Source organism: Acanthaster planci, linkage group LG09 (genome assembly GCF_054643075.1).
Source record: "Acanthaster planci isolate LZ-2023a linkage group LG09, COTS_SCS, whole genome shotgun sequence".
In the NCBI taxonomy this organism is placed as follows: Eukaryota; Metazoa; Echinodermata; class Asteroidea; order Valvatida; family Acanthasteridae; genus Acanthaster; species Acanthaster planci.
In genome coordinates this window covers 8,898,417-8,915,995 of record NC_141785.1, presented here as the reverse complement: position 1 = coordinate 8,915,995, position 17,579 = coordinate 8,898,417, and the positions used below count along the sequence as shown (strand labels likewise).

At 41.3% G+C, this 17,579-nt stretch overlaps 1 protein-coding gene across 2 annotated transcripts in view; it reads left to right on the top strand.

Annotated features, from left to right (window-relative positions):
• LOC147798110 (uncharacterized) overlaps window positions 1-15,622 on the top strand; it is a 54,535-nt gene extending 38,913 nt beyond the window's left edge. Inside the window, exons 1-5 of one of the 2 annotated variants that reach the window (XM_087141541.1) lie at window positions 2,331-2,423; window positions 5,792-6,068; window positions 6,389-7,860; window positions 8,164-8,257; window positions 8,364-15,622. In XM_087141541.1, the coding sequence (XP_086997667.1) occupies window positions 5,801-6,068; window positions 6,389-7,860; window positions 8,164-8,257; window positions 8,364-13,930 (7,401 nt within the window). In that variant the 5' untranslated portion in view covers window positions 2,331-2,423; window positions 5,792-5,800 and the 3' untranslated portion in view covers window positions 13,931-15,622. Of the gene's footprint in view, window positions 1-2,330; window positions 2,424-5,791; window positions 6,069-6,388; window positions 7,861-8,163; window positions 8,258-8,363 lie in introns of those variants that run through there. The other variant, XM_087141540.1, reaches the window with a different exon arrangement.
• The last annotated feature ends 1,957 nt before the right edge of the window (window positions 15,623-17,579 follow it).

The window sequence follows — 17,579 nt, the reverse complement described above, 5'->3', positions numbered from 1 at the left end:
CATTTTCAACATTTGTGTTCGATCCATTGCTTTGGATTTTCGTTTTATATGCCCTGGCCCTATCTTTCATGTCGTAATGTTAGATACTTATATCACAGTTCTAGTCAAATTAGATAGGTACTCAGGCCGATTTCTCATCTTTGACTGAAGTTGAAGTGTCTCCGTATTGAAAATCTAAAGCTTCGGCCATTCCTGTGAACATTTCATAGTTCAAACTATTACCAAACAATAGATACTACATTGGTCCTGATGATTTTGAAATTCAGATAATTAAGACACGTAAATACCGCTTGACTTCTCAGCTTTATCAAGTTGATTTCAGGAGACACGTGGGTCTATCATATGCAGAATTGTGAGCAAATGGGTTGCCTTACGTATTTCCTAAGAAACACCCGCTGTAATAAGATATACTTCCAAGGTTGCGTAGCAGGACTTTCTCCATGAAAATACATGAATTGCATATACGCAATGCGTTGGACACGCTCAGGAATAACGGCTATTATAAGCTTAATATTATAAGAGCAGATTATTAGTGAAGTCAGTACTACTCAGTAGACATGTTGAATTTCAAACAACGATTTTCTTATCTCCCTCCAACTGAGCGCCGCGGTGTACATTTGGGACTTGTCATCAAGTCTACTCAATACTCGGTAATACAATGAAAAAAGTATAAAGTACTTTTACAAAGCGCTGTACAGTTATTCTCTTGATTTAAAATTTTGTGGCAGGACGAAAAAAGTCACACTTAATGCTTATTTTTATCTGTCAGCATATGTTATCCCAACTTAAAAACTAAATGAATTTGAAATCAGCATATGCTTCATAAAATGCAAGGACGGGGAATGTTCCATAAACTTTTACAACAGTTTATTTCATTTTGGAGTGCCCGCGTGACTAAATAAATTGCCCGAAGCGGAATTCTCTGCACTGACCTTACTGGATAGGTCTATAGTGAGACAATTGGACCTCCCATGCACCATCCTTGTGTTTTATGCAAAACAGTTATATATGCTTATTAAAAATAGATGGCCTCGTTTAAATTTTTAGCGGGGTTGGACTGAAACTTAAAAATAGAGTTTTGACGACAATAAACGTACTTTATATGTCATAAAATTTTCAAACGATCTCACAAACTATGGTACAACCGATGGTACCAGTATTCACTCGTAATGCCTAAAGTTTTCTTCATTTTTTTCTTTAATAAGAAATATATCTGCAACCTTTTTGCTCAGTGGTCCATCCTCCTAGGTCAAAATGTCAGGAGATATCCTTTTTATATTTGACAGGATTTACACCCCTTTGGTGTCCATTACAGGCCCATTTACGATCGCGCACAATAACAGAAGGCGGTTATGCTGCTCGAAATTTGGCGATATTTTATACAGGAGCAGAAATTCGTCCGGTATTTGTATCAATAATATTCAACAATAAAGGCGTAGCAGCCATACCCAATGAAAACACCAAGTGGCCAGAATTCACAGTTTCAGCCCAGTATCCTTTTTTAAAAATCGAAGTTCAAAACAAAGTGGTTTTATTGAGCGACTGCGCAATTTTTCCGCTGGGCGTGTAAACAATCTAGCATGTGTTCTACATTTTGACCGCGAGGAATCCCGTTACCGCGTTTTAATTAAATGGTTTTTATACAGACATATGGTAAAGGCCGTTCGTGAGGCACAAAATATCGAGCACCATGGTTTCTTGTGGAGATGTTGGCACTCAGACAGGACAAATCGCACGCGATACATCCCTCTTTTTAGAAACCTGAGCAGTTTTTCACGAACCGCACTAAGAATGGTATGAACGAGCGTTTTATCAAAGTGCCTTCGATTTTTTCTTTGGGGTCGTTAATACTGTGATTGCATAAAGTCAGAGAGTCAGTAAACCCTTCGCGTTCTGTCTTGGACGTGACTGCAGACGTCAGAGGCAAGAGGCCCATACCGGTATGTCGGTAACTTTTTGTGGCGATGGTGCCCTGCCGTTGGAAACTACAGCATTACTCCAGAAAAAACGGTATGCGTTAAGCGTAATGAACCTTTCAAGGGGCTGGCAGCCGCGCCATTAATATGTCAAGCTTCATATTGCGCCCAATCAAAAACATCGACAACACAAGAGTTAAGGTCTTTATTGGATATTGTTAAAGTTGAAAGCACGTGATACTCTCATATAGAACTCCATAGTGGAGGACGTGTCACGGTAATTCTATGTGAACTCGTGTGCCAATCAGATCTCGTAAACTGCGCAACTGGTAACCTTTAGCAATACAATTTTATCTGGTTTCCGTTCGTGTGCCAGCGTTCCAAGGTGAGGCTTATAAATACGATTCCAACTGCTTACAGTAGCAACTGGCAACGCCGTGATACCATTTCGGTACTCAAAACTCAAGCAGACAATCTAACAAGAGCAACGGTTTTGCCAACGTCAAGGTAAGCCAAGTAAATTTGTGTGTGTCCGCTTTCACGACATGTATGAACCGGTCTTTACATTTTGCCGCTGAAATCCTGCGGACAGGTATGTTTACGACATCAATTATTTATGAAAATCACACCAATCACATTTGCTAAATGTCGTTGTTTTCAGAGATCGTGAAAATAAAACGTTCATGCATGGACCAACACGCGTCGATGTGTGAGCCAAAATAACCAAATAACCGCAGAAGCCAAACCTTTCATTGGATTGAATTTAAATTTTGAAGATGTAACGAAATTTTCCCTGGAAAAGCGGTATTTCCTCGCACTCAAATTCCATTGCTCAATCTCTGAAATTTGGGTACGTTAGGGCAACTATGTGATTTTTTCACAGTGCAGAATGTACATCGACAATGATTGTTTAATACGTGGAAACGCTGGATATTAAAAACAGATTATACTCTAAATTAAAATTATTCAGTTAAATGTATGAAGCCGAGACAGCAAGTGGCATTCCCAGAACTGGAACCAGCTCATTTCTCGTGTTTCCACTGAACCCCAAAACGCTGATTGGTTAGCGCTAGGCTTTGGCACTATTACTAGGAGTGCCAATATCACGTCTTTTCATCAGACGCTGTAGCCGGCCATTTGCATACGGCTCGCAAGTAATGTTTTTCACTTATTGGCCTATCCAATGACCAATTTAGAAATCGCCTACCTTGAGACATGTGCGGTGCCCCTCAATGATGCACGCTTCAGCAGCAGGGTTAGCCACATTTTAGCTTTCCCAGCAGGTCGCGTCGAGTATAATATATTTTACCCATTATGAGGTAAAATGTCTTAATTGGACTCTTGTCAGGAACAATTCACCATCTGTACCTCCCAGCTTCTTTTTCCTCACGTTACTGCAACCGCTTTTTAGTTTCGATGGTATTATTGCTATTGTACGGAGCTCTGGAAGTGCCATCCGACTTGCTGAGATCCTGACTTATTTTTTCTCGGGAAGAAGACATCATATAGGCGGGATGTCGATATCCTGAGATAATTTCTCATGGGATGCTGGCATCCTGAGATACTTTATCACAGAATGTCAACAAAGACCCTGATACAAGAATTAATGTAAGGAAATGACGTCCATGATGACGTCATCATGTGATTTGGTATTGATTTTTCAATATTTAATTTAGCCCATTGACTTTGTACACGTTTTCAAGCCATCATTTGGGTTAGCTTGAGAGGTTTGATCAACTTTTAAGTTACAGATAACAAAGGCCCTGATGACAGAATTTTGCTAAATTTATGACGTAACGATGACGTTATCACCTATTTTTAAATTAAATTATGGATATTCAATCTTCCCCCCATAGGTTTTGTAAAGTTTTTCGTCAGCCTGTCCTCGGCCCTTTGGTTAATCTGAATTATTTCGTTCAATGTACACTTGAAGTCCCTCACGAAAAGAGGCTCCCAAAGAAAAATCGTCCAAATAACATCATCAGGGGTCACGTGACATGAGCTTGAAGCTGCAGTTTTCCCCATAGGTTTTGTACACGTTTTTTTACTACGCAATATTATCGATCTTAATGAAGGTAATCCTGAACTTCGGCTGAGAATTACTATAAGAACAAAAAAAATCGTAATTTTCTTTCGTCTTCATTTGATTACATGTATACTTGCGAGTCTGAATATCAAATAATATTTTGGAATTTTCTTTCAGTTTAAACGCAAATCACATGACATAATAAAGGAGCAGCTTTTTGCATAGATGTTTTCAGTCCATTTAAGTGTACACGTTTTCAAGCCACTACTTGGAAACCTTCGCGATGTTTGATCGCTATGAAAGTGATATCGAACAAAGACCCTTGTGCAATAATTCTTCAAAAGGAATGACATTATGATGACGTCTTCATGTGATTTACTAGTAAATTTTCAATATTTATTTCAGCCCATTGACTATGTACACTTTTTCAAGCTACAATTTGGGCAATTATCAGCGGTTTGATGAACATCAAAGTTACACGCAACAAAGACCCTCATGAAAGAATTTTCCTAAAGTTATGATATCATGATGACGTCATCACCAAACAGAAAGTTCCGAAACAGCTCAGTGGTCATTCTCAACCACGTTCCTCTAGTTGTGATTTTTATGCCCAATATTGACATGTAGTAATTAGTTAGATAACTGCATTAACGCACCAAAACGTGCTAGTACCTCGCTTGCTGATATAGTTGAAGTGCTATTCATTTAGATTACACAAATTTTAGGGCTGTAAATCAAAAGATTTATGTCACTCATTTGAATCAACTTTTATTTTGAAAAAACAAGGTTTTTATCATTATTTGATATTGATGATTTATCACTCTTCTAGTATTTCAAAAATTAAATGATCTCTCAAAGCCGGGAGCATTTATGAGAAATGTTGTTCCATTTATGCTACATGTTTGGATTCGATTCAGAAATTAAAGAGTTATTGTCATGATTTAATCCACCTTTAAGTTTAAAAGAGTACTGTATCACTACACGACTATGCCATTTTCTCTCTACCTATTTGGGATTACAAAGGTTTTCTGTTATGCAATGATACCAAAACTCTGTATCAACTTGTTCTTGGAGTAATGAGTTGTAATCAGGCGGAGGTCGTTACTCATTAAATACCGAGGCATCACGCATAAACCCCGTAATAACATCAAAAAGTCACCTGAAAATTGTAAGATATATGTATTAAACAACTGCCAAGGGTAAAAAAGCCTGCCGCGATAGAAAATATTTGTACTAAACAGTCCCTTCATTTTTAGCTCTTAGCTACTGTCAAATTCTGTTAACGAGACTTCTTTTTACAAACAGTGGAACCTTTTAAAGTTTTAGCTGTAGGTTTCTGCCACGTATACTGAACAAGAAGCATATACATGTTTTGGATGGCATTTGTCACTCCTTGTTGCGTTTTATAGCCGCCGAGTAACAAACCCAGTGACCTCCATTTTTTAACAAAACTTAGACCATGGTTTAAATCTTTTTGATTTTCCCTTGGTACCTGAGAGGTATCTGGTCTACAGGCCAAAACATAATATATTACATGCATTTTATGTTGGCGTAAACAGTATAGGAGATTTTTAAGTTAAAGTTGGCCATAATTTTTGATTGAGCAAAAAAATTAATCAATATAAACTAATGCACGTACTTCTAAATTTGCTCACGTTGGACAGTAAGGCCAACTTATCTCTAAACACAAAAAATAAATTTTAAAATTTGTACTTAAATATTCACAAAATTGTAACTTTTTATTTCAGGCAATATATATTTACAATTCAGAATATTCAAAAATCCTTCAAAAATTCAAATGGACACGACGTCTTTGCAGGTCTTCTTTCTCATTTGTCTTCAACAACAGGATATTGACATGGACGAAGAAACCTCCAAAAATCAAAAAATTGCCATAGTGGGCATAGGCTGTCGCTTCGGCAATGGGGTCAACAGTGTCAAAACGCTCTGGGAGGTTTTAGTGAAGGGACTAGATTGCACCACGCCCATACCACCCGACCGTTTCGATGCAAGCTACTTCTTGAGTCCTGGAGAGAAGACAGCCGGCAAGATTTACATCCAAAATGGCGGGTACATTTCTCAAGACCCATACATGTTCGACAGACAGTTCTTCCACATGCCACCTGGTAATTTCTTAAAATTTTTTGGAATAAGTTTGGTGAATTTACTTAAACAAGATTGGCAAAATGCCCAATCCTGATTTACTGGAATTAATTCCACATGTGATCGCAAGAGGGCATGCACAGGTCCAGTAACCTTATTGTCCCGTGAATAAAAGACGGACATACAGTGTCTCATTAGGAAAGTCATTTTCACCGACCTTTTTATGCCAGACCACATTTGACACTTGATATGAATTGTCCAGCTACAGCACAAAATCTAATACTCTTTTGTACCTATGAGGTTTTTGATGTGGACGGTTTGTTCACTTTTAAATATCCTGCAGACGAGGCAGCCCACCTTGATCCGCAAGTTAGACTTCTTCTTGAAGTCACGTGGGAGGCCCTCGAGAATGCCGGGATACCACCCTCTTCTCTACGAGGTTCTAAAACAGGTGTCTACATGGGCGTGACAGCACAAGAGTACTTGTCCTTCGCATGGAAACCATTTCACAATATGAACCAGTATTCCAACTCGGGCAACAACTCGTGCATGGTATCCAATCGTATCTCCTACGAGTTTGATCTCCGTGGGCCGAGTTTCTCAGTGGATACAGCTTGTTCATCTTCCCTCTACTCGATCTATTTGGCATGTGAGGCGCTGAAACAGAAATCCTGCTCAATGGCTCTTGCTGGTGGGGTCAACTTGATTCTTACACCAACCACCACTATTGGGTTTTGTCAGGCTGGCATGCTTTCTCTCGACGGCAAATGCAAAAGCTTTGACCAGGCAGCCGATGGTTATTCCCGGAGCGAGGGTGCTGGGGTTTTGGTTCTGAAACCTCTCGATGATGCTCTGCATAATGGCGATCGTATCTACGGAGTTATACGCGGAGGGGCACTTAGTAATGATGGCCGTACTTTGGGCATTGCAAACCCCAGTTTTGATGCACAAGTTGACTTGGTGAAAAGCGCATGTCGGAACGCCGGGGTAGATCCCCTCCAGATTGTCTACGCCGAGGCTCATGGTACAGGAACAAGAGTAGGCGACACAACAGAGGCCGGAGCCTTGGGTGAGGTTTTGGGGCGAAGGAGAGGGCCCAAACATCCTCCGCTCTACATTGGGTCCGTCAAATCAAATGTGGGCCACTCTGAAGGCGCGGCAGGTGTGGCTGGCATTATCAAGACGGCCTTGTGCCTGTACAATCGAAAGATTCCACCCGTCGTGCATTTTAAAACACCAAACGAGAATGTCGACTTCAAACTGCTAAAGATGAATGTTCCTACCGAACTGATTTCTTGGCCACACAGAGGAGATCGTTTCCTTTCTTGCTGCAGCTCATTTGGCTTCGGTGGAGCGAATGCTAACCTTATTCTTGAGGGACATCTAAGTCCTTCTGGGATTGAGCTTCCTCAAATGAAGGGTAAAACTCTGAGTTGCCTCCTCCTGTCTGCAGCCAGCTCCAATGCACTTCGTCAAAAATTCAAGGACTGGGTCGACTTTCTGACGGAAGACCCGTCGATGAACGACAACACTTTCTTCTCTTGTCTGTATACGGCTGCCTGCCGTTCTCAGCACCTTGTGCACCGAGCAGGATTTGCTGTCTACTCCAAGGAAGATGCTATCCACCAACTTCGAATGAAACTTGATAACGAATCTTACCACAAGACGTCGACTCGACATGTCGAAGGCGTAGCGACGTCAGTCTCTGGGGCCAAACAGCAAATTGTGTTTGTGTTCTCTGGTATGGGGACACAGTGGTGGGGAATGGGTCGAGAGTTGATGGAAACACAACCTATTTTTGCTGCAAGGGTGAAGGTAAGAACTCTCTTTCAACTAAAGCTGCGTTTTGTCGAGGTAACGGACTTGTATTTCAATATAATTTTCTTAAAATTCAAATTCAGCGTGTAGTTTATCAAGTACGATAATTGCAAAAAACGTATTGCCTGTATTCACCTTTTAGCGTTTTCCAAATTGGACGGGCGTCAAATAAGGTTACAGACGGATTATTTTTTCCTTTTTTTTAGTTTCCTCTGCTTGTAGGCTATTCTACTATTTTTTCCTTACATTGAAGAACTTCCTCAATCAAGTCTCATCTTTTGGTAATGTGTGTACATATAGGTTATTGACGAGCAGCTGAAGAGGTGTGGGGCTAAATGGTCTTTAGTCAGCATGCTGTCTGATGAAAAAGACCGTGAGAGAATACATAAAACAGGTAAATCATTTTTTCCTCAAACACAACCAGAATAACACACCCAACTCAAAGAATATGTAAACAGTATCCGTTGATGATTGGTTTTTTTTTACTATCTTTACGACAGAAATCAGTCAGCCCTGCCTGTTTGCACTTGCAATAGGTCTTCTGGATCTTTGGAAGTTTCGAGGTCTGGTTCCGGATGCAGTGGTTGGGCACAGTGCAGGTGAGGTTGCAGCAGCATATGCAGCAGGTCTCCTCAGCCTGGAGCACGCAGTGAAGCTCGTCTACCGAAGAGGGATTGAACTAGGAAAGACAAGTGGCTCTGGGAAGATGGTGGCCGTCTTATGCCACACTGAAGAAGCTCTCCGGTACGCCAGGGAAAGCAAGCATGGACAAATGCTTGATGTCGCAGCCATCAACAGCCCAGGTCAAATAGTCTTCTCTGGTGCGAATACCGCTGTTGAGGGGCTAGCTAAAGAATTCAAAATAAATAATATTAAATGTGTCGTGCTCAAGGTAGACAATGCTTTCCACAGCAAAGAGCAAGAAGTCATAAGAAGCCCTTTCCTCAAAGAGGCGAGTAAGTTCCTTAAAGTGCAAAATGCAGAAGAAAGAGTACGCACGATTCCAATGATGTCCACCGTAACAGGGGGTTATTTGACTACCGAGGAGGCTAACACGCCAGAGTATTGGTTTCAGAATGCTAGACAGCGGGTTCTCTTCATGAACTCAATTCAGAAACTCGCAAAAGATGGTTACAGGGTCTTTGTCGAGGTTGGTACTCACTCGTCGCTCTTACCTGCTCTTCAGGACACTTTGGCTACGATCCAGTTTACAGATGATAAGTTTATCACATCAGCATCTCTACTTAGACCTCGAGACACAATAACGATTGCAAAAGACTCCGAGAATCTTATGGTATCGCAGTTGAGGCTCTATACAAGCGGTATACCTGTGATCTTTGACGGCCTATTCAACTCCACCTATCGGCAAGTCATGTCGGTCCCACATTACCCGTGGCAACGAGAAAAATGTACCAATATCTGTCCCGAGGGAAAGACAGACCTTCTCTTTCCTGTTGGTGAGGGTCAACACGTACTTCTTGGGGAGCCCATTGAAACATTCCATCTGCAAGAAAGTCCGGTGAGGATATGGCGAGCTAAAATGGATGCGTCTCGGGTACCGTGGGTAAAAGATCACGTCTTGCAAGGCTCCGTGATTGTGCCTGCTACTGCTTACACTGAGACCGCTCTTGCAGCAGCTCGATCAATGAACGGTTATCGCTACCCGATAGTTCTCAGTGGGTTGATGTTCGATCGATTCATGTTTGCCCCAAATGCAGAAGGCTGCCTTGAGACAACAGTGGAGGAGAAGACAGCAGAGCAATTTCTCGTCACGCTTAGGAGCCATGACGTGTCCAAAGGAACATGGACACAGCATTGTCACGTAAGAATCATTCCTCCATCTGCCGCAGATCCTGGTGTGATGACGACACTGGGTGAAATAATGGACGTAGACAGTATCAGCAAAAGATGTGAAGTGTCTATACCGGGTGAGGTGTTTTACAATAATGCAGATGATTCTGGCTTCGATTTGGGATCTACGTTTAGAGGAGTTCAGAAGATGTTAACGTCACAGGATTCACGTGAAAGTTTAGTATATGCTGAGGCTCCTCTCAGTGTTCGGAGAGAATTTCATCGTTACGTGTATCATCCAGCTTTCATGGACAGCTTCTTGCAGGCATTTGCTGTACTCATTTTGTTAGCCGAACAAGGAGGTCATGAAAATTTAGACAAGAGATCTCAACCAGTACAGAGAGTTCCAAGACAAATACAGACGCTCACATTTACCGGTCCGAGCTCTCCGCACGTTTGTATCCATGTAAGGATTAGCGGAGGGGACCATCCCAACTGCGACATTGACGTGGCAGACGCAAACACAAAAGCAATATTCTGCTCGGTTCGAGGACTTGTGTTTGAAACCATTCAAAATGACAACATGGAACATCAGATTTGGAGTGTCGTGTGGGAAAATGTTGGTTCTGTGGATATCAAAAACGGACCAGTTCAGTCCCAAACCGCATCAAAGAAAGTGATTGTCTTTCCGGACAATACAGATGTGAGTACTTCCTTAATCGATACTCTTGTAAAACAAGAGGTCTTGGACGTAACCGTCATTGATGTGGAAAAGGCCGATGCCGTGCAAAAAGCAGTTACCATGGTTGCTGCCAATCAGGATACAGAGACGCTCCTGGTAATGATGAAAACAGAGGTATCTGACGTCCACTTGAATTCTGGATCGGTCATGTCAAGGAGAGAGTTTGAAGGCTACCAAAAAGATACATTGTTTTGCTACTCCGTCTGCAAGGCTTTGCAAAGGGAGAGTTTAAAGGCCCAGTTTTTGCTTTTCACAAAGGGCGCGCATCATGCAATAGACGGTGATTACGTGAATCCATTTTCAGCGATCCTGAATACGGTTGGCGTAATTGTCAGTCATGAAGAGCCACTGCTTACAATGTTTTCTGTTGACCTACCGATTACAGAGAGCAGCATGGAGAGTAGTCAGATCGCTTGTGAAATTATTTACAAGAAAGATTGCCACCTTTATGAAGAGGATGTAATTGCTGCCAGAAAATCACGTTCCACGAAGCGAAACCATAACAGTAAGACTTGGGATCTCTTATCTCCGCGCGTGAGAATGGAAAATCTTTCCAATGCCCCGGCAATTGTACCAGCCAGGCTGTGGTCAGTGGGAGAGAAAAAGATGTCTGATCGTGTCCGAGTCTTCGTTCGTAAAATTCATCCTAAAGATTTGGAACTTAACACTGACCAACGGTTTTTCCGGGTGAAGGTTGAAGCTTTTGGTCTTTGCAACAACCAGCAGTTCGAAGTAGACGGCCGTTCAGGAACAAACACATTCATCTATGCCGGTAGCCTAGACGGATACAGTTCCAAAAAGCAAACCAAAACATACTTAGGCCTCAGTTGCACTGACGTCCAGACATATATGAAGTCTCTCTCACAGGACTTAATAGAAGTGCCTTCGTATCTCACTCCAAGAAAAGCAGTCAGTATCGTCATTGATTACTTACCACCAGCTGTCTTTTTCGAGCAGGCTGTACCAGTATCTCCAGGTATGCGTGTGGGTTTCAAGTGTGACTCTCTCGACAGTTATGACCTTGCAACGATTCACCTGTCAACTAAAATGGGAGCTGAGACAGTCGTCTTAAAAGATGCTCATAACGATCTTTTTGCACTTTACAATGAGATATCTGTCAAATCCCTCAATGAGTTGGAAGAAGCATCCATTGACGTAATGTTTCTGTCTCTGAAGTCATCCTCGTTGGATCGCACACTGCATTCATTGCAGCCAAAGTTGAGAGGAAACGCCACCGTCGTGATTATTCAAAGACAAAAACACGAAAAAAGGCTGCCAATGCTTCCGTCAAAGATGAAGATTGTGACGTTCGACACATATCTCCCATCAGCACTTGATGGATTATCCAGCTCCAAGATTTCGGCTATTTTGTCTTATCTATGGGAGATGTTTAACCCCAAGCTGGAGAGCGGTCATTTAACTTGTATTACAGGTAATCATATCCGACTGTCTTCCCTGGCTGCACGCAATGCTGACATTCCAAAAAATGAGGTTATCGAGGTTGACTCAGCAGAATTGCTGTTACCCCCTTCTGTGGAAAACGACGGTTTTGTGGCTGACAGAGGATCGGCCTACTTCGTTACAGGCGGAACCAAAGGTTTTGGTCTCAAACTGACAGAGTGGTTGATATCAAGAGGTGCTCGATATATATATGCAGGTTCCAGAGGGGAAATGAATGAGGAATTGAAAGAGGTCATCGAAAAGGGAAAGGAAGTCGGTGCTCAAGTCCGGCACATCCGGTTGGATGTTTCCAGTGCAAGTGATGTCGAAATAGCGCTGCGAAAAATGATGGTTGGGCAGTGGCCCGCTCTGAGAGGCATATTCCATTGCGCTGCCGTCTTTGAGGACGGGTTTCTCCAAAATATCACTGCGGAATCTTGGAACAGAGTCATGGCTGCGAAGGCACATGGAGCACTTCTGCTACACCAGCTGACTTTAAAGCTTGGCATCAAGCTTGATCATTTCATCATGACATCCTCCATTCTGTCCCTGATTGGCAATGCAGGACAAGGGAGCTACTGTGCTGCCAATGTCTTCCTTAATGCACTGGCCTATTATCGTCATAATCATAATCTACCAGCGACGGCAGTGCAGATAGGTGTTATTAATGACGTGGGGTTTATAGTTCGTCGCGGTCTCGTTCAAGCGTGGGAAAAGACGGGCGCAGGAAGTATGAGTCCCAAGGAGGTTCTTGGGGTTATCGGCTCCGCACTGTCGGTTCGCCAAACACAGCTTGGCATTTCAGCTCACCTTAATCGGAAGCTTTGGGCAGAGAGACACCGTGGCCTCATTATAAAACACTTCAAAGAAAAACATGGAACCTTGTCTTTCATGAAAGAATTGTTTCATGACAGAGATGTCTACCTGGCCGCCATAAATGATACATTTCTGCAGTCAATAGTAAAACTTCCACTAACCAAGGCCAGAGATTTGGTCATCAAAACTTTGGCCCAGCTTTTCAGTCAGCACCTTGGGCTGTCCAATGAACCCCCGCATGATGCATCACCGATCTCTCTGGGTCTGGATTCTCTCATGGCGTCAGAAGTCAGCCAACAGATAAGCCAGAAGTTTCAGGTCATCGTTGGAGCGGTCGATCTGCTCAATGACAAGAACACGATCCAGGAGATTTCAAAAAACATAACAAGGCAACTACTTGCAAAGACAGCTTCATCCAGCCCAAATGGGTTGGAGGGTGAACGATCAGCTGTTTTAAAACAGAAAACAGTTGTCGTTGAAGGTGAGGTGCCAAAACCGTTGGCAGTGAAGCTTGTCTGTTTCCCTACCATTGGCGGGGGACCTTCACTGTTTACCCACTGGACACAGCCGATGCTTCCGTTTGGTATCCAGGTTTTGATGATTCAGCTGCCGGGCTGGGAAGGGCGTGAAGACGAACAGCCACTCACAAACATGAAAGATATTGCACGCCTTGTTTACCACGAGCTCGCACCACATATATCAAAAGGTCCATTCGTATTTTTCGGTCATAGCATGGGAAGTCTGGTCGCGTTCGAAGTTGCTCACCTCCTCTATGACGAGGACAATATCTGTCCCCATCATTTGTTTGTCAGCAGTTGGTACGCTCCAACTTTGGCCTATCCTTATACTGAGGAGCTCGATATCACGCCCTCGACCTTTGACAGACTGAAGGAGATCCTGGAGGATAGCCCAAAGCTCTTCGCAAGCTTAGCAAAGCAAGCGCAAGTGAAGTTCAGTTTCATAGATGACAAGACCTTCTTTAATACTGCATTTATGAAACGCCTGTTGCCCTGCCTGCAGGCCTCGACCGAAATAATAAGAGACTACAAATGCAAACATGAGAACCCGTTACCATGTGACCTTACGGTTTTTGGAGGTAAACAGGACGCCTTTGCAAAGCCAGATCTCCTGAATGGCTGGGAGCAGGAGAGATCCAGGAAGCATTCTTTTAATAAGATAATCTTTCCCGGAAAGCACATGTACATTCTGACCAGCACGGCACAGGTTTTGGAAGCAATTTGTCTCACGTGGAAGAAAGATGAAAATAATTCTTATTAGGTCTAAAGATACAGGTTCGTGTAAAGGGTGGATTGTTTCAATTGTGTCTCAATACAGTGATTCTTGCCGTGTTCTGCTTTCCCAGCCGATGAATGGGTTCTCATTATTTTACAATGCCAATAAGTCATTCCAAAAATACATGAAAGGATTATGAGCCGCTTGGAGCAAAACACTGTGCTGAAAAGCCTATATACTTTCGATAATGAAAAGGCTGCTAGATAGAAAAAAAGAAAAGCGTCTTCGTTTCTAATGAAAAATAAAGATTTAGTCCTAATAACACAAATACCTATATATAATAACAATGAAATGGAAAGGAGAAGTAATACGGAAGGCCAATTTTTAAAAATTGGACAAGAAAGTCGTGAGCGCAAGTAATAGGGTTTAGCATTTTCGACCCCCGGTTTGTTTTGTCTAAATCTTTTATCCAGATACACATGTAGGCTCACACTGAAAATTAATAACCTCTGGTATTGTTAAAGGGACGTTTGTAAATGTTAAATCGTAATTAGATTGGTTTTAATGTTTTTTGGTAACATTTTTACGAGGTATGCAGGTGGTAATTCTTGGATGAGTTTACTTTTCACACTTTTAGAAATAGGTTTAGCTTATTGTGTCTACGGTACATTTCTGAATTTCTGAAAGCATAATATATATATATACAACCTTTAAACAAAAAGTGAGGATTTCTGTTTGGAGTGTTTTGGGAGGTTACTTGAGTGAAGGATTTTCATCAATTTTCTAAGAGCTACCAAATAGCAGATATAAATATAAGAGTTACTTTTTTTTACAGCAGCACGAATTGAATTGGTGACAATTACACAGTAAATCTTGAAATACTAGCGGACCTTTAGAGGAGTCTGGAGCTTTTTACAGTCAAAGGTTTTTGCCCTTTCTTTTAATTTTTACATCACAATCACATCATATCTTTTCTGGTGATGTCATAAGTACTTTTGAGTAAATTGATGACTTTTGGGGTTATATAGGAGTCCTTTTTATATCAACAAATCAATTGATATTGTCCCAAGGTTATTCAAACCACGTTTGAATTCACTTTATATTATTTTGAATGGATAAGGGTTTGGATCAGGTGTCACTGCTAAAGATATCATTTTAAGATTTTAGTTGCTTTTAAACCTGTTGCATTTTGTTTTGATAAGTTGAAAAAGGTTTACATACTATTTATTGGCCTCTGACACATGCACAAATGAATTGGGAATAGTTTTTCCACCCGCAACTTCGTCGACACGTAATTTATTAATAATTTCAATTATTATTCTCAATAATTCGTGTTCAGAATCTTCAAGTGATTTACAGATTATTTAATATGTACAATATTCACAGATATTGTTTGATTATGTATAAAATCATTTAAAATTATTTTACCCAACGGCCGATGTTAATTTACAATGAATTGAGTTAATTTTCACCGGCTGATATCAAAAATCGAATTGGTTGATCTGTTATAGTCTTTATATTCAAATCGGATCGAGTCACTAATCTAGCTATCTAATCATGCAAACCAAATTCAACCAGAAGAGTTACTCTTACCCTAAGAAACTTAAAAAACAATAATAATGGTCTCTTAATCAAACGTATCAGAAAGTAAAGAATGTAATCCTAATCTATTAGAAATTAAAGAATGAACTCTATAGTAATTATAATAGATGCCCAATAAATAATCCTAATCTTGCCGGCCAAAAAAATCAATGGACCCATTGTTTTTGATGTAAAATCAGTTTTTGCTTTGGTTTGTGTGCTTGTGAGGATGGTCTCCCTCTTGACTGTTCAGATGTCCCTGTACACCACCCCTAGGTAAGTAGGCTTAATATTCAGGGCACCCGTCACCGGGCTGTTGCTTTCCGTAGGCCAGTCTGCCTCGCAAAACGGATAGTCCTCACACAAGGTAGGGAAAGTTAGGCCGTTCGTGGACTTGTCTGCCTCGCCCAGTACGGACAGTGAGAGGATTGCCCCTATCTAGACAAAGTTACCATCTAATTTTCACAACTAGCAATGATATATACACCCTAAATAACCACTTCTTTTTATAATCTATTGGAAGCAAGATATTTGATCGCCTTCCATCGTTACAAGATGTCACAATAAGTGTATAATAATTAATCACTGCCGGTCAAAATTTAATTAAAAATCCATGTACCTCAAAGAAAATGCACATCATTCATTATAAAGGTTTGGTTCAATGTCCAAGTATCATATGATGCTTGATAAAGACGGGTCAGGATCTTTAGATAAAAATATAACTGACATTCAGTGTTCAAAATGACACAAACTGTACAAGAAGCCAGTCTGCAGCCAAAGATATCGCATATTGTGTCCACCGCCTGCCCACTACCTGGTCACCGGCGTTTTCATTAATTTCTAACAAGCTTCCGAAACCATAATTTGCAAGGCTTCCAATGGTAATCAGTGTTAGAGTGGCGTATTTTTATTTTATTTTTTAACTGCTGGCTTAGATCACATGACTTCACAGTTCAAAAGACGATCCTTAGAACGCCCAAGCGAAATAAAAGACCAGACCAGACCAAAGTGAACTTAAAGACCAGACAACGGCGATATAAAGATTTATCCGGAATCAGGCATTATTGGTTCTTACACTGTAGATACAGTCTGGGTATACATGTACAACGAACACGCACAACATATACAGTCTACAGACACGGGACATACAAGTAGTTTACTGAAGCATTGCGGGATCTGTTGTCGAGACAACGCTGACAGCTTCATGGAATATTTCCGTTCACTGTAATTGTTCTCCTCTTTCGTCTCCATAGCACTCTACATAATCATTACCAAAACCAACACTGTATTAGCACATTTGAAGACCCCAACACTGATAGGGGTAATAAATACCTAAAATTGATATGACAGTCAAGTTGGGCAGAGGGGGAACTGGGATATTCAGCAAATGTTTGTTTGGGGGACCGTATCCCACCCGATATGTCCTCGAATACAGTCGGTATGCACGTTTTGTGTCAGAATTTCAAGTAGTTCTTAAGTAGTATCTTCCTGATATTCTGCGGTTATTCTCTTCATCTATTCACGTACACTGAAAAACACGGAGAAGCCACATGAGAAAATGGATAAGCCTAAACAAAACAGCGTGAGGGAAATCCGCTTGGCACATGCATATATAGAAGTTATAAAAGAACAATAAGCTGAGAAGAATTGCAATAAAGTTTGACTTGTAGGCCCATGTTGACTATTTCTATATCATGACTACGGCTTAACATTTTGCCTATAACAGGGCTACATTTGGGATGGCAAGGAGGATGTACAAAAACTATACACCAAAGAAACCTGCTGATTCTCAATACGAATGTTATGTAGGAGTGCACAAAGGTGGTGGCGAGTAGGGTTTTTTTCTTTTTCTCTTTTTTTTTTAAGTTTTTGCAAGTCCAAGTCACGTCACAAGTCAAAAACTGATACAGGTCAAGCTACGTGTCACAGAAAAGCGCTTGAGTCCAACTCGAGTCCAAGTCGAGTGACTCAAGTCTACAATTTTGAGAGTGCTAAATGACTTCTCGGTGAACAGGGATATGATGTCCACGTTACAATAAATCTTTCAGCTTCACTGCTAAAAACTCAAAAGGCTACACTCATTGTACGCCAACTCCTACACGTGTGTGGGACC